At 36.5% G+C, this 18815-nt stretch overlaps 1 protein-coding gene across 1 annotated transcript in view; it reads left to right on the forward strand.

The window, feature by feature from the left end:
• The window catches only part of LOC121890086, a 364377-nt gene that overhangs the window by 161676 nt on the left and 183886 nt on the right, over positions 1-18815 (forward strand). The window contains exons 23-25 of the mRNA XM_042402354.1: positions 7644-7741; positions 8300-8350; positions 9081-9096. Coding sequence (XP_042258288.1) covers positions 7644-7741; positions 8300-8350; positions 9081-9096 — 165 coding nt within the window. The remainder of the gene's footprint in view (positions 1-7643; positions 7742-8299; positions 8351-9080; positions 9097-18815) is intronic.

Raw genomic sequence — 18815 nt, forward strand, 5'->3', positions numbered from 1 at the left:
GTGACACTGACCTGCTCTGTGGACGACTCTGCTGATTGGAGATATGACTGGTTCGGACGAACCTCAAGACCTTATGCAGATCAGCCCATCAGATATGCTGAACCAAACAGAGTTTTAAGAGTTAATCAAGGAGGCATCTATTACTGCAGAGGAGGAAGAGGAGACCCAGTCTTCTCCACAGAGGACAGCAACAAAGTCACTATTCACAAAACTGGTGAGTTAAGTCATTTGTTTTTGAATAAAACAACATGTATTCTTTAAGGTCTGTAAACAGTCCCTGAAGTGTGAGGGAGAACAAATGTGGCATCAATAAGAAAAAAGACAAACATGAATGAATGAATATAGAGCAGTAGTTCTTACTTTAAGTGATGATGGAGAAAACAGAACATGTGTTGGATCCTCTAGTTGATTTTGTATTGAATAGACCTCAAAGAGTGAAAGTCACTTTTGTCATATTTGCTCCCCTGAGACTTTGTCAACACCCCATTTGTATAGTTGTTATACTGTTTTATTGTGTAACGATAATACTCAGTTTTTAAGGGTAGAGTTATTCCAAAAAAGGACAGAGGCATTCAGTTCTACTTTAAAACCCTCATCAGGAGGTTATGATGTGAAACAACAGCTAATAAATACCAGGAGGCCCAACAGTGATATACAGTATATGAACATTTAGCATCATGTAACAAATTCAAACTAATATTTAAAAGCTTCTAAGAAACTGAAGTTGAAAACTCTGCGGCTTTTTGTTCTGTCACGTAGCATCTGATTAGCTTAGCTGCAGTTTAGAAAGGGTCCAATTAAACCTGAACTTGCAGGAGTTTAAAATGCAGCTGCTAAACTGAACCTGATGTTCTGTCAAAACGAGCAGAGCTTCAGCTGAACTGCAGCTAAACTGGATGTATGATGAAGTTATCTTAAGTTTTGTCCAACGTATGTGTTTCAGAGGAATGTAACATCATAATGATCTGTGTAATTGTCTGACTTCTGTCAGCAGCTAAAAAAAGCCTCAATTTAATTTTTTTTAAAAAAATGTATTTGTTTCAATAAGCTGTAGTTAAATGACAAAAATGTAAATGACATACAGACCTATTGACATGATTTGAGGCACTAAACTTTTATGAAATTCAGTTGAGCAAATATTTATCATAACCTCAAACAACTGTGAGATGGACTCCCAGAAAAATATTATTTTATTGTAAATCATGTCTCCTTTTCCCAGTCGCAAAAATCAATAGGCTAAAATAGTTTTGCTTATATTATATCTTAATATTATGGCAGTGTAATGCTGCCACCATAATAAAAATATTTTCTCAGTTTCTCAATATAACAAGAAAGCAAAAGATCAAAAGTAATTGGACACTTGGCCACTAATTGTTTCTTTGGCAGCTGTGTGTCAAAAGAGTTCACATGTACAGTGACAAAGCAAACAGAAGAGTGAAAACACAAACATTAAGAAAAACGTGCTGCAAATCCAGAGATGCTACAAACTGCAAAACACATACAAAAGTGAAAGCACAAACATTAAAAGAAATGTGCTCCTAAAAAATAAAAGAAATGCTGAAAGAACTTAATTCTTATTGCTGAATAAGAAGGTTCTGATTCTTGTTCATTGACAATTTAATTTAATGAATCTTTTAAAAATGTCCAGTAATCTGCCTGCTTGGTAACCTAGACAGCAAAGATGCAACTACATGAGATAAATGCATCCTGTAAAAGTTTAGGTTCAGGTGTTCTGGAGGACTGTTGTCCTCAGTAAGACCTGTTTATCTGACACACATGTGATTGCAAAAGTCTTTTCATACTACTTGATTTGTATCTGTTTTTTATGCTTTTGACGTTGCCTTGTATTTTATATTTCTTTATTTTTCTCTCTTAATTTTATATTACTAGTTTTATTCTAACTGTGTATTTTTGGTTTAAACAGTTTCCAACAAGGCTGTTGTGACTCTGCAACCCAACTGGCCTCAGATATACAGTGGTGAGACAATCACTGTCAGATGTGAGATCCAGGGAGGTGCAGACACTCGATGGGAATATGAATGGAGAAAAAACAACATGGACATATCTCTGAAAGATAACGAATACAAGATTAGCAGTGCTTCTGTTTCCAACAGTGGAGCCTACAGTTGTAAGGGTAGAAAGAACTTGTATTCCTCAACAGAGTGGAGTGATGCCATCACATTGACAGTATCATGTAAGTCAAACCATCTGTCATTCATATTCAAAATGGCTTGTTTTTCATTTCAGTCTATCTAAGTAAGATAACAGAAATATTTTCTCCCTCCAACAATGATGCAGCCTCCTATGAGCAGCTCAGTAACAAGTGGTTGCTTTTTAGTTTGAGAACAGAATTACTGAAACTGAGCTGCTGAAAATGATATAAATGTTTCAAGTCTGTTGTGTAACAATAGAGTGAAAAAGTTCTGGGGCAAATCCCATCCCAATTGGTATAGTTGTTGTTTTGTTTTTTACTCTCAGCAAATAAACCCACAGCACTGACTACAATTGATTTGACTTTGCTGTCGGCCTCCCGACTCATTAGAAAAAAGAGAGAAAAAGAGAGAGAGCAGCTGAAAGCACCAGGAGAGAGAGAGAGATTGAAAGAGAGAGAGAAAGAGAGAGAGAGCGGTTGTAGTGGAGCGAGCCAGAGAGTGAATGAAGAGAGGGAGCGCCGGTTGCGAGAAAGAACCAGATCAAAGAAAAGTTATTTTCTGATTGCTTCACAGCAGTGACATTGTTGAGCACAAATAAACACGCCAACAACTCCACACACCTCCGCTTGACCCTGCGGTTGAACGCAGCAACGCCTGATTTGGTCTGAATAGCTATTGGTGGCAGCAGGTGCTAACAGGCTAAGCTAACAGTGTGTCAGTGGCTTTACACTAGCAGCGGTCCGGATGGAGGAGCTGCTAACCAGCCTGAGAAAACTACAACTGTGAGTTCCAAAAAGAAGTAAAACTACAACAGTAGGTCCTTGTAACGTGTATCACTTCAATTTTACGTATAAAAAATGAAGTTCAAGCGACCATCTCGCCATTCTTACACAGGTTTAACCATAGCAACGTTATGATGAAGGTGACATTTTTTCAAACATGTGGGTGCTGTGCCATGCGGCTACTATAATACTGTATGCAGCTACTATAGTAAAACGTACGGGTGCTGGTGTATAAATTAACCGTCCTTTTATCCAAAAGTCGTAAAGAAAGCAAGAGGAGTACATTTAATGAAGCCCTGGAGGGCGCGAGTGGATGAACCCAGTTAAGGAGTACCCGCCCGTACGGGACGCTCTAAGAAGTAAAGCGAACATCCCCGCAAGAAAGCAGGGATCATTTCACTGATCAACACTACACCTGGCTTATCGGTTGGGGGATTTTGACAGGATTATTAAGAGCAGGGACGAAATCTGAAAGCAGTTGAATGAGCGCACAGAAGCAGCCTCAGTGCGAGGAGAAGAGCTGAAGCTGCAGCGCGGGAATACTGTGCAAGGAACATTATATTTGAGTGCAAGCACACAGTTTGAGCAGAAACAGAGCAAATCTAAGCGCAAGCAGAGGCTATTTGAGAGCGAGGGCAGGGTTTTAGGGACTATATTACAAAATTTGAAAGTGAAATCAATAAATTATACTCTCAAATTACCACGCTCTTGAATAAAGACAGGAAAAACTCCATACTTTGCACCAGTGTCACCAACTAGCTCTCAACTTTTTTTTGAGAAACATGCCACCACATGATCACCACAACTATTCTGATGTTAATCAAAAAAACTCAACAAAAAATAGAAGCAAACAAAAACAGTGCGCTAATTAAACATCAACTGTACCTCGTTAGTTAGTTCTGCAGTAACTCCTGTCATCGGAGAGTCATATGTCACATGCTGTGTTTGTATCTTCCATATGATGGTACTAGCTAAATGATTTGATCGATGTTCAAGTTTTTTCTAAGGGAAATATCAAGAATGATTTCCCTGGTACTAATAGATAAAATGATAACTGTATTAGATAAGATTTATTTATATGTCTAGAGACTAAAGTCTACATCATAACATGTTTTCATTCTGAGAAAATCACTTTCCAACAGATGCACCTGTCCTCACTGTGTCTCTATCATGGCTGAGTCCTGGAGACTCAGTAACTCTGAGCTGTAAGGTTGAACATCCATCTGCAGGATTGAGGTTCTACTGGTATAAGACTGTTCCCAAACTATCAGACAACTCCTACAGCTATGAGCTGCTACCTGGTAGCACCAATGGGACTGAACAGGATTCCTACATCATTCATGGGTGGACACACACAGCAGGATATATGTGTAGAGGTGGAAGAGGAGACCCAGTGTTTTACACTGATTACAGCAAACCTGAGTTTGTTTGGTCTGGAGGTGAGTTTGCTTGTTTGTTTTTGACTCCTTCTGTCAAGAAGCAGTTGTGATGTGATTATCTGGGTATTAATTGTGTTGAACCTATGACCTTTCTCCATCAAGTCAAGATTTCAGTTTTTCAACACACTCACCAAACACAATGTTGATATTGAATTATTCTACATACTGGACTGGGCTGGATTTCCTTCTTTACATCTTCAATTGATCTGAAAACATTACAGCACCAAAAAACTGAGAGATTATGATTTTACTTGTTATTGAAATCAAACTCTTCTCCTCTTTGCAATGAATACTTTTACTTTGGATACCTGAGCTCATCTTATAGCCAATACTCATTACTTTTACTGACACAGCAGGCTGGACAGGTGTGGTTAAATGAGACTTTATCTAGCGGTCAGACAACATATAGACATACAAAACAGTCAAAATCTAGTAATGAAAAACCAGAAAAGTCATCAGGCAACAAAGCAGGTAAATGGACAAAGTACAGAAACAGCTGGAAACCTGAGAAAACTCACAGATGAGAGAAAAACACTGACTATACAGTACCAGTCAAAAGTTTGGACACACTTTCTCATTCAAGGGAAGGTGTGTCCAAACTTTTGACTAGTACTTTATATAGAGACAATGAAACATCATTTAGTATGAAAAACACATCCTCTGTATGTTTGAAAGGTGGCAGGTAAACGTAGGTTGTTTACAGCTTCACAGTGAACAGTTGCTGTAGTTATCTTGGTAGCAAGTTTTCAAGATAGAAAAAATAATCAAAATATCCATAAAACAGCTCAAAACACTCTGCAGCTCACTTCACGTCTCCACTGTCAGTCCATATGCTCTGTATGTTCTTAACACTCACAGTTTCACCAAAACACTGCACCTTTTGCACAGTTTATGTTATTCCGATGTTTTTCTTCTCAACAATAAATAGTATTAAAAATACAAAAAAGAGGATTATTTGCATTGTGATCTTTTTAATTTTAATATCTCTGTACTTGGTTTGCTCCTCATTACATGTTTTTCAGATGTTCATTCAGCAGTGACTCTCAAAGTGAGTCCTGACAGAGTGCAGCACTTCACCTCTGACTCTGTCTCACTGAGCTGTGAAGGAAACTTTACTGAGTGGAGAGTGAGGAGGTTTCCTGAGGACCACTACTGGTCATACTGTTCTAACTGGAGGTCAATGACTGGATCCACATGCAACATCAACAGTTCACAGCAGAGTGATGCAGTGTACTGGTGTGAGTCTGGATCAGGAGAGTTCAGCAATGCAGTCAACATCACTATACAGAGTATGTTTACATTACATTTTATTTTATTTTCACCTTGTATTTAAATTATTTTCAACATGGTGTCACTAACTACACTTCCTGTGTAGACAAACAAGTTATATTCCTAACCTTTTGATAGCAAAAATTATGTTATATTATTGTTTCTTTAACAAAATTAAAAGCTCATTAAACTATATTTCCTTAAGATTATAATCAAGAAATATCATCCAATCAATTAGAAAATCAGACGTCCTCTGCACAGCATTATAATTTAGTCATGTTCTTGTCAAACACAGGTAATACTAAAGAATAAATAAATTATGAAAGGGCTTCCTTCAAACCAAAAACTCATCTGTGGACAAAATTAAAGCTTCTTGATATTTATTTAAATAACTGGAAATTAATATTTCACAGATCCAAGATGTTTGGTCCACAGTTTTTTTTTGGTGTGCAGCAAGACCTTTCTTTATTCTTGATGATAAAATTAACATGCTGATTCAGTCAGAGGTGTTGTTGTGTCAATAGCCATCCACCCTTTCTTTCATGTGTACCTGTTAGCTCTAGAGCTAACTAGCCATAGGTAATATATTTACAGTTACAAGACATGTATGTAATAAAGCTGAAATGTTGGGTCACCCCGGCTTGCCCGGTCACACCCCACGGGTTTACCTACAAAGCACCTGTGATGGCGTGTAATCTCTCATTATTTGATCCCCGCTTAAGTCAAGGTGCAGTGTGTGACAGTGTGTTTTTGAAAGCAAAGTATGTGAGAAGTGAAGAACAGTGTGCGAGTCGCAGCGTGAAGATGCTTATCTACATAAGTTGTAGCTGGGCGTCTGTCTAAGGGCAGCCTCCCTGGATTGCTGTTCCCTTGCTTCCCGTTCCCTGCTCCAGCGTACTGCTTGTGGTTCATGAGCTAACACACATATTGGATTCCGTGCTGGGCTCAGCCTTCCAATCACCGCGGCAGTGGTTCCCTATACCGGTTTCGTAAGCTGACGCCCTCGATGGTGTCTCTTGCTGAGCTCAGATACCTGAGTTGGCTGACAGCAAGTGTGAAGACTCGACTCCCCAGTCACGCCGGCATCTGGAAATTAATATTTTACAGATCCAAGATGTTTGGTCCACAGCTTTTTTGGTGTGCAACAAGACCTTTCTTTGTTCTTGATGATGAAATTAACATGCAGATTTAGTCAGTGGTGTTCTTGTGTCAATAACCATCCACCGTTTCTTTCATATGTACCTGTTCGCTCTAGAGCTAACTAGCCATAGATGGTTTATTTACAGTTACAAGACATGTATGAATAAAGCTGAAATGTTGGGTCTTTGCTCAGCTACACTGACTCTGTGAGATAAATTAGTTGCAGAAAAATAAAGTCATATGTGTGATCTATAGTGTTTAACTGTTTAACATTTTCTTTCTTGTAAACTGTGTTGCTGTCTTAGAAAGAAATGTGGTCAAATACTTTACAGAATTAGAAGTTTACAGGTTTAGTTTCAGCTGATTGCACATGTTGAATTAACATGTTTTCTACTTTACATAAGGGCCATTCAATAATTAAACATAACATTACAAAATCTGATATCTATAAAAATACAAATGTAAATGAATGATGAATATTGTTATTATCTATTACAGCAGTGTCCAGGCCTGACAGCTCTTCATCTCTTATACCATTAATTGTTGGGCTGGTTTGTGGAATTATTTTTATTATTCTCCTGCTCCTGTTGTGTTGCTACAGACGATCCAAGGGTGAGACTTTTTCACTCTCATGTTAAATGTTTTGTTTTTAAATATTCAAATACAAAGATGTATTCTGATGTCATAATGTGAAATAGCAGAAAAAATATTTATAAAATAAAACCACATAACAATAAATATTTTTTTCACAGATTCACACTTTATCAGGTTGGTACAAAACTCTCTTCTCTCATTTTGAACATAACAGCAGTACCTTCAATGTGTCTTATTAAATTCATTGTATTTACTTAATGTTTTAGGCCGATCCAGTCTGACAGCACCAATCAGGACCCCGCCGTGAATCACATGGTCAACCTGAATGAAACTCAACATAACGTATACTCCTCTCTTCTCCATGGTCAGTCTTCGAACTAATCCTGATTAATTTTGTCATTTTTTGTTAACTGTAACAATAACATTTCTATTACTCTTTTTCTAGACTCTGGCCATCTGATTTTTAATGAATATTAAGCAAAAGCCACAATCCATCAGACAGGAAGTTGTTGTTGATCTCAGTAAATAAAGCAGTGGGTCAGTTTGTAGAACAGTCTCAAAGATTTGTCACATAACCTGTTGTTCTACCACATGCACAAAAGATCAGACTAGAACATTGTTTTATATTGTTGTAATTGAACCAAAACTACAAGACTTATGTCCAGAGTCCAGAAATATTATTGCCATTATGGCTTTAAGGCTTTATAGTCTTGGTTGTAACGTATTAAATATTACATTCTACAAAGAAATGAAAGCTTCTAAAACCTTTACAGTTTCCTGTTGTTGCATTTATCCACACTGTTAAAATCACATTAAAAAAAAAAAAACCTGAGGATTTTTGTTAAAAAAGGTGATTTGATTGGTATCATGCAATTGAAATGATTAATTTGACCTTGGGTGGATTTTCATTTTCTGCTCACAGGTGATGCTTCTGTCTATGAATCAATCAGAGGTTCTGAAGACACTGAAAAAGGTACAGTATACACCTTAACATGGAGCAGTCTGAAATGCAATATTACATAATTTAAGGGAAAACAATTTACAAAACAAAACAATGTAACATCAAATATCCTTTTCACAGATTCACGCTTTATCAGGTTGGTACAAAACTCTCTTCTCTCATTTTGAACATAACAGCAGTACCTTCAATTAAATCATTGTATTTGCTAAATGTTTTAGGCCGATCCAGTCTGACAGCAACAATCAGGACTCTGCTGCAAATCACATGGTTAACTTAAATGAAACTCAACATAACGTATACTCCTCTCTTCTCCATGGTCAGTCTTCAAACTAATCCTGATTAATTTTGTCATTTTTTCTTAACTGTAACCTCAACATTTCTATTACAGTCTATAAAGACAGTAAAGGCTCTAAACATTTAAGATTCCCTGTATTTGCACTTATCCACACTATTTTAAAATCGAATAAATAAATAAAAAAAACCTGAGGATTTTTGTTAAAAAGGTGATATTTGATCTTATTTGGTGTCATGCAATTTAAATGGTTCACTTGATCTCAGCTTGATTTTCACTTTATGCTCACAGGTGATGCTTCTGTCTATGAATCAATCAAAGGCTCTAAAGACACTGAAAATGGTACAGTATACACCTTAACATGGAGCAGTCTGAAATGCAATATTACATAATTTAAGAGAAAACAATTTACAAGACAAAACCATGTAACAACAAATATCCTTTTCACAGATTCAGGCTTTATCAGGTTGGAATAAAACTCTCTTCTCTCAGAATGTGTAAAAGAATTTCTAATTGCTGATATTTGTGAATGTGTACAGGAAACTGAAAATGTGCATTCAGATTTGCAAGAGTATCAAGATTTGTGAATGTATACACTAGGGCTGGACGATATCTCAAATTGATTTTATTCATTTAAATTCTTGTTTTTGGTCAATGTGTAAAATGTCTAAATCGTAAAATTGAGTTATTACAAAATGCATGAAAAGGTTATTTTTAGTCAAAAAGTAGATGGCAGCTACATTAGCTGTTTTGAGTCACAACAGTCTCGTAAACTGTGACATTATTAATTACACTACATGCACACCTGCCACAGCTGTCTCTGGCTATCTCGCAGTGAATTTAACAGTCACATCTACGAGAAGAACAGACTGAAAATGACTCTACACACTGATCTGTGCTCTTGGTTTGTGTTAGTTGATGAGGTCTCATCTCTGGTTATGAGAGTTGAAACACCTGAAGTTGAAGGAACAGTATCCAGATTCTACACTGTACAGTTTACTCTCCAGGTAGCTAACGCTAGCTAGCAGCAGTCTGCAGATATCAGGCTGATGTCTTGTAAAGAAACACAAACAGCAGCAACTAGTGCGCTGATTTTTCTGCTTTATCTGTGCTGAAACTGATTATTAAACTAGATGCCTATGATCTACTTAGTTGAAGCATCTGGTGCTCACAGTCAATAGCTGTGTGGGATCACATGTATTTTATGCATAATGATTATAACAGCCTTGCAGGTGTTGCAGGTTTCTTATTGTTCTTGCTCAACTGTCTTAAATAAATATGATGTTTTAAGTCTGCATTATGAAGGCAAACAAAAATCAAGTAAAATCATGAAACGACCCCAAGCTTGAAAAATATGATTTTTTGTCCATATCGCCCAGCCCTAGCATACACAGAGTTGTGAATGTGTAAAATCTGTGAGAAAAATGTATTTTAAGTATTTTGCTCCAAGAGTTGGGAAGTTACAACTCAGGTACACCTCTCCATTGGTTTTCTTTATACATGTGACTTTTGCTAGACTCCTGTCATGCCTGAGATCTGCAAATGTGTCACAATTTTTGTCTGTAACACAGTGTGCCAACCAATATTGAATTATTTGCAATATTAACTTGCAGACAAACATTCTGCAGGTTTCTTGTCAACAGATTGATGGTCATCACTCATGCAAAACCACTAACTAGCATTAACATTTTTCCTAATATCAATCACCTCATGTGTTCGCTGACTGTGACTGTCACAGCATGCAGTCAGTGAGGATTAGTCTGGTGCAGGTTACTCACTGAAAATATAGTTAAACATTAAGGCTGCTGTCACTAACAAGACAAGTATAGTTTGTTGAAAATAACATGTTTGTTTCCTGCAGACTCTAATGTTACATCATATGAACTACATTTGTTTACAGCAGCAGGGTAGATTCTAGCAAAGTCCCAGCAATGTAATACAGAATAAAATGCATTGCAATGATGTTACCCACAAACAGAATATTTTATTTATAACATTGCAGTTTATTTACCGTTGAAGTTGTCTCAGGGGAAACACTGCAACAATATTGTGCTAGCAGTTTCTAGCGAGGCTAAAACATTACAGGTTGTCAGTTTGCACCATTAAAGATGCTAAAGAGCTACTGGTCACTCACTAGATGGAAATTTGTGGAAAGTTGTTTGTTGTTATGGTAGTTGGGAACAGTACAGTGACTTTAACGGCTCCCCTGCATCCTGCCTTGTTTTTTCAGTTCCTCCCAGTGTGAGCCTGCGAGCCTCGGCCAAGTATGAAGAAAACCCTCACATTTGCAAATTTTAGTCAAGAATGTATCAAAAGTTACATGTAAAGAGACAACTAATTACAGATGTACCTGAGTTGTATCTGATGACTTTCTGTTTCCAGCTCTTGGAGCAAAACTTTCAGTCATTAATAAAAGGCCATTTATTCTGAGTTTTTTGAATACATATTTACAGATTCACATATACAGATTTGTCTGCATATTCACAAGTGTCAATACACTTACAAATCTGAATACATACTTGCAGATTGCTGTACATATTCACACATTTCAGTATGAATTTAGAGATTCTTTTACAGGTTTACAAATCTGATTATGCACACACTCTCCACACACATTTGCAAACACTATTGCTACAATAATACAGAAGAAAGACAAATTAAGTAAGGTCTGCACTCACCTGCAACTGTTACTGTCCAACATGTTGTTCTTGGATACAGTGTAATGTATGTCATGTGTTCTGTGTTTGCAAAATTGTAGGTGTTTATAATTATTAATTTTTTGAATATCTTTTGTTGGATTGTATGTTTATTTTACATTATGTGTGTTTGCAGTGCTGAAGAACAGTATTTATACATCAGTATGTATAATCAGTATCAGTATGTTTACTAAATTCTGTAAAAGCCATAATACTCTGCTGTGTGACTGCTTTGAGCACTCTGAGCATTACAATACTGTTATTCTTTTATTATCAGTGGAGACATTAACCCTGACAACCCTTCAGTACATTATCATTGTAAATTATGACATTACTGGAAAATGTTTCAGACTAATCTTCTCTCTATTTATAGGAAAATCAACTCCTGCAGCAACTGATGAAGCTGTTTATTCTGAAGTTGAACCAGGAACAGCTCTTGGTAATAATACAGTGATAAAATAATGTGCATATTGTTTTTTTATCTAATAAATGATTAATTCCGCAGATACGTAAATGGGTTATAAATGGGAGCAAAATGTCCTCTATATAACACTGTACCTCTTTTTCTTTTGGTTTTCTTCCAGGTCTGTAGAGAGATCTGTATCAACAAAACCAAAGGAATGGATGACAACATGAAGAACTACATCATTGTGTAGTTTATTTGTAGTTTTGTGTGCAATTGTGTACCTCTGATATCTAAATATCAAATGTGCTCAGTATTTTGTACAGTTAGTACAGTAGTGCAGCTTTAGTCAGTCAGTCTCTTCTTCAGTTTTTGATGAAACAGCTTTAATGACTATATGTGATGATCTGCTATCAAACAACATCCTGTTAAACGTGTTGTACAAGTTTCCCTGTCCTTTAAAGAATGGATTGATAGATATTTTATTTTCAACTGGATGAATTTAGTATTTTTTGTAAAAGCTTGGTTAACCATTTCATGCATCAATATATATTTTTTTTATTGAACAGTAAGCTGTCAGTATTGTTTTTAATATATTTTTTTTGAGTGTATGTATGTTAATGTCTGTTTTATAATCTTCCTTCTTAATTTGGTCATCCAGTAGGTGAGAGAGGAACAAAAACTTTGAACCGGGAAGTTTGGAGATTCTTATGTTCTTATGCAGATTTATTTATGCCCCTTGTTTCTGTTGGGTGATGAACCATCAGGTATATTTCTTTGATAAAAAAAACATCTCAAAATGTGAACAACTGTAAACAAAGCTGATCAAAGATCCCTGTTTTACATTATGGGGTGAACATCAGACAGCAGAGAGAGGGAGTAGGACACTGTAGGAAAATTAGTAAAATGGCCCTTTAAAATACTACAATAAGTGACTAAAAGCTGAATTCAGTAACCTCACATGTTGTCTCTCTCAATCTATAGCTAAGTAATATCTACTGTATTGTATTGTTATATCTAACCTCATCATATTAAACTATGTTCAGCATAGTAAAGTCTGATTGACTAGTAACAGGTCACAGAAATGCAAATATAATATCTCTTAGTTGGAATTTTTTAAAGGATAAATGTGAACTGATGACAGCCAACATTTTGTAATAAGAGCTTCTCCAAGTATATGTGCTAATTTTAATTTGTAGTGAACAACTGTGTGTATTTATTAAAAACATTACAGGTGCTTTGAAGCACATTTCTAGGTCTGTATTTTTAATCTGGGGCTCTACAGGAATATGTAACTTTTGCTATTATTATACATGAAGGTTTTCCTGTCTATTTACAAATGAATTTACCTGTGATGTATGTGTTTTTTTTTTGTCATCAGTAAACATTTTTTCAGTAAACAGTCAATGATGTTTTTAATTGCTTTTTATATTTATATAATATATACTTTATATATTTATGTAATTGAGTGAACTAGAGGTTACTATTTTGAAGCTATAGGAACATACAGGGGGAAAAAAGTATAAAAACTTTGGAAAAACATTTAGCTTTTGACTGGGGCCTCCTGATTTCAAGAATTGTTGCCATCTAATTACACACTACCAAAGGTGTGAGTCCACATGTCTTTCCTAATATGAGCTGATCAGAGGGCAGACGCCAGAGAGAGTTGAGGAAGTAGAGAGGAGAGTGGTGCACTACTGATCCATATCTAATAATGAAAAGCTAAACATCAAACAAGAAATGCAAGTGGAAATTAATGTCAACTGTTATTAATAGAAAGGTAAAACAATGAAGAGTCTCCCATTAAATAATGAATACAGAGGGAGAATAGTCATTAAATATGAAAAAATGAACCTCCACACAAATTTACTACAACTCCATTTTTTTGAAGGTCTATTTCTAGTTTTCACCACTAGATGTCACTATTTCATTATTTGATGTGTGCCTTCATTATTTATTGCTGCCACATTCATTGTTCGATGTGATGATTTGTTATTTGATGTGTGCTGTGTGCTCGACCTGTCATCAAATCTGCCATCAAAGGCTCCACTCAATGCCTACAGAGCAGGAGTCCTGCAGGGGAGACTCTTGACAGACCGATGAAAATGAGGAAATAAAGTCTCAAGTTAAAGCCAAATGAAGCTTAGTGAAAGTTCAGTCAGGAAGACTATCTTTTGCATGCTCAGGTCATTAGTATTATTTCCCAAACCATCTGTCATTCCCATCCATAAGGGTTGGTGTCATCAGCTGTTCACATCAGCTGATCACATCTAACCAATAGCACGGTGACACACCTTTATTTGTCAGCCTATCATGATGCGGCTGTCTTTTAAAATATGTTTTCTCCTTCTCTACCTTAATGCTTTTATGCTGTCGTTTTGCATGCCCCACCACCTCCCCATCACGGCCAAGTCTTCGCTGATTCATCAGTGCATCTCCTCATCAGCCTCATCGGCCTTATCAGCCTCAGCAGAAGTCATCGGCCACCATCACCAGTGTCTGGACTCCATGGAGGGATTTATCTTGCTGCTGCTCCCTGTAGAGTCTAAGCACCAAAAACTCTGGTCAACACTTAATCTTCAATATCATCTGTATAATAAACAATTATTTTTGCTGCATTCACTTGTCTCTCCTGATTGAAATTTACGCTGTCAGCCAGATGACATGTTTTACACCTGGTTGACAGCAGATGGCAGACTGAGGTGATAGGGAGAGTTCAAGATGTAAAACACAGTGAGAACTTTAATGTCAGATTTTCACAAGCTCACACCTCTGACTTTCTGTTGTATGATGTTTCAGATTGAGAAATAAATATTGTCTGTCCACTTCCTCATGTCACCACCAGTTATAGTTGTATTCAAATACAGTCAGTTAAAAAAACATTTTGTAATTGCTATATTATATTCATATGCATTGCACTTGACTCGATTTCTACTACCTCCCAAAATATTTTCACTTGTTTTAGTTTCTACTGTCTAAAAAACATGATTGCACATCCTGCACAGTATCAGACACCTCTTCTTTTCCGTGTATTGACACATCAGCTCTGGTGTGAATGTGACAACCACACCTCAAGTACGTGTTGCTATCAATGCAACACATATTTATGTGAAGAGAGAAACTGTTGGTTTGTTTTCGTCATGCTGATAAGCAGTGGCTTGTTTTTTCTACTCAAGCTCTAGTTGTCAAGTAAACTGTGTAACACAATGGTATAAAACGTGCAACAATTTATTTTTAATATATTTAATTTTTGATTTGTGTAGCCCGTCTACCCTCTATATTATGTAGATGGAGCCCTGAGTTCTTTTCTTTTTTTTATCCTAATTTCCTTTGTTATATTATCTCTGATTAATTTAATGTTTTTAGCTTGGGTCAATTTGAAAATCCTATAGCCTACCTCTTGAATATAACTTATTTTGAGACCATAGTGTAACAAACAATTGAGTATGCTAGCCCTTTAACACAATAAAATACCACAATCTAATATAAGTTGGTATAGAGTATAAAGGCTATATAGCTTTTAAGCTCTGAAATAATAAACACACTCAGAAACCATTTAAAATTAAAAGTAATAATGTCTTCCTTTAATTCTAAGGCAAAATTAAATGAAAATAATATTAAATTAAATACCAGGAGTGTTCACTGCTTTTGTTTCACAAGTCACACAGTAAATTTTCCCTTTTTACCTTTTCACCTTAAAAGTATTTGCTTTTACTTTTCCGCTGAATTATTTTAGTGATCATACACACCAATTATTACCTATGCTAACCTATGCTATGCTGGTTGTTGTCTCTCGTTTCCAGATTGGAATAAATCCAGACGAAGCTACTTTGTCGAGCTGGGTTAGCTAGCAGCAGCCTACAGTCCGTTCACAGTGCTATCTCACCGCTCACTTCATTAACGAGCAGCCTCTTTCAACTTGGCTACAGCGCAGCAGACTTCGGGTAGAAGTTATCTGTTACTCCCAAAACATGTCCTCTTACAGATTATCGAGCTGACAATCTAAGACTCAGGTACATCTTTACTTTTTCCTGCACAACTTCGGATATCCATCAGAAAAACTGCTTTCTTCTCCGCTCCTCCAGTCTCTCTCCTCCTTCTCTCTCACTCCCCGTGTCTGCGTACACACACACGTCAGCCAAGTAACACACACAAACCTATTTGACCATATTCACCTCTCTAGAAAGATACCACTCTATTAAATAAGCAGCTTTTTATCAAAAGAAATACAATAAAAGACATAGATGCATTTTTAACATCCTTAACATGTTTACTCATGAACTTGACCTTTTTCAAACAATGAGAAATATGAATTTTAACCATACTCTTTTAACAAATTCTATTGATCTATTTCTCTATCACAGACAACTATTTATACATGCATATTTTTAACCAGGCTACATTTGTTCTCCCTTTATGCATTTAATTTCTGAAAAACACAGGAAACTAAATGCATAAACACAGGAATGAGAACAGATAAATGACAGTAAACAGAAAAGCAGCCTTTATAACCTAATACCAGAGGTTTGTAACATGGCTGTTCAGAAACGAGTTCTGACATTTGGCTTCTGTTTGAATGTGTGATGTAGATTCAGATTAACCACCATAATAACGGTCAAGCCAACCACGACAAAGGTAAGTAGTGCAGGCAGCAACAGTGGCCAGGAAGTGTAAACGTGTCAAAGTTTGCTGCGGTCAAACTAACTGACGTTGTCTGAGCTTTGTGTAAAAGGGAAGGAAACACAGGCAGGCTAAACTCAGATCTCATATTTATATGAAATGTAACTTCTCTCTTTGTCTTTCTGCTGCATTATTATTAAAGCAAAGTAGAAACATTTGTCAGACTCAGAGCAGCTGAGTGACAGAGTGTCAGTGCTGGATGTGAGGATGAGGTACACTTTGATCTGTGTGCTGGGATTATTCTGTAAGTACATTACTGACTTTCTCTGTTTGCATGTCACAGATTAAAGAACATGTTGCTGAATAGTCAGAATTACAGAGTATCACTGGTTGAACCAGTTTCTCTGAGAGCTTGAACAGAGCACGCTTATGGTTTTTAACTACAGGGTTGTTTTATAGGCCAGATGTTGGTTGGTGACTTGGCTCAGTTTAGATTGAAGGACTGTGTTAAATTTACTGCTGGATGATTGTTTTTGCATGATGTAAATGTGAATTGTTTAAGGTATTGTTATGTATGTGGGTGTTGAATTTCATGATTTACCTATTTTATTTTACATATTTCATTTTAAAGAAATTTTCTCTTCTCTTAATTTATCAAACAATAGTTACCGGTGCTGAAACTCTATTTGCTTTTGTTTTTTGTTTTTTGTGTGTGATTTTGACTTTCTGTCAGTTTGATTAAGTCTGATGAAGTTTCAATCTTTATTTTAGCGCTGAATACACTCTTCTACGGACACTCTGAAGGTGACTAATTATTTTTATTTATATATTATACTGAAATATTTATCACTTATTTGTCATCCACTGTATTACTCTTAATGCCCAAACGCACTGAAAGCGTGTGACGCGTTCTGAAGTACACTTATTGGTTTTAATGGCCAAACACGCACCAAAAGCGTTATTAGGCGCGTCAAACTGTCTTGACGTCTCAACTCAGACCTGTTTCGATTTTGGAGCGTCAAATGAGGACCAAGCGACCAGAGAGAGAGAGAGAGAGAGAGAGAGAGAGAGAGAGAGAGAGAGAGAGAGAGAGAGAGAGAGAGAGAGAGAGGAGGAGGAGACAGAGAGAGAGAGAGCGGTAGTGAGAAAAAAGCCCGAATGAGAGAAATAAAACATTATATTCTGATTATTTCACGGCAGTCACGTTTTACAATTATTGCTTTTAGTGCTTTTTGGGCCTTTAATCACATCCCATTTTTGTGTTCATATTTTATCATGTATGTATCATTTTACTCCATGTATCAATACAAATTCTGAAATGACTTGATTCGTGCCCAAAGGTGTAAAACAGCATTTTCCTCAAAATGCGTGTTTATGTAGGGAGACGAGATGTTGTGATGACCCTTGAGACACGCAAGTATCTGAAGAAAACACATATGCAGCATTTAGAAAGACAAGTTGGAGTTTGATTATGAACATAAATGTGCAAACAGAGAGTCTAAATTCATTTGAGTCATAAACAGGTGTTTCCTTTGTGTTATATAAAGATATAAATACATTTTTGATGGCTTGTCCATGACAGTCACTTATTCATTTTATTGTTTTTCTAAACTTAGACAGACACAAGGTCACACTGAGAGCAGACAGGAAGACCATAAGAGGACGACACAGTGTGTCACTGATCTGCAATGTAGAGGACAAAAATGTGATTTAGAATTTCTGTTTGAATGAAAGCAATGGGATTGTGCTTAGAGTTTATCGATGATACATGAGCATCAAGTTTTATGTTTATGCAAAGGAGAAAAAGTGTAATGTCTTTGTTCTAAACTAACAGCATATAAACCAAAGGCCAAACTGAGTGCTGACAACACAGACATTCCAGTAGGGGGCAATGTGACCCTGACCTGCTCTGTGGTCCCATCATCATCTGGTTGGGAATACTACTGGTACAAAGACAAGAAAACATCTGGACTCCTGAACACACAAGATGCTGTTTCCCAATCAACTGGACAAATCAGTGTCTCACAGGGAGGACTCTACTGGTGCAGAGGAGGAAGAGGAGACCCAGTTGACTACACAAAGTACAGTGATTCAATCACGATCCACAAAATTGGTGAGTTTGACAATGAGATTTATTACACACAATGTGCTGAGTGCTGAGCAAGTGAATCTCTTTTCTGTTTTTACCTAACCTGTCACTAAACAAAAGAGAAGAACTGATGTCTTATTGTTTGACTTCTGTGAACTAAAGTTTTAAATTTCAAGCAGATTTTGTCAAAAGGGTACGGGAGGCCGAGAGAGTTAAATGCACTGCAACTTAAGATTCACATGTAAATGTTGTAGAAAACACACAAACATGTGCAGAAAACACATATGCAACATTTAGAAAGACAAGTTGGAGTTTGATTATGAACATAAACATTTTCAAACAGAGAGTCTAAATTCATTTGAACATTGAATTAAACA

This window comes from Thunnus maccoyii, chromosome 22 (assembly GCF_910596095.1).
Source record: "Thunnus maccoyii chromosome 22, fThuMac1.1, whole genome shotgun sequence".
Taxonomy (NCBI): domain Eukaryota; kingdom Metazoa; phylum Chordata; class Actinopteri; order Scombriformes; family Scombridae; genus Thunnus; species Thunnus maccoyii.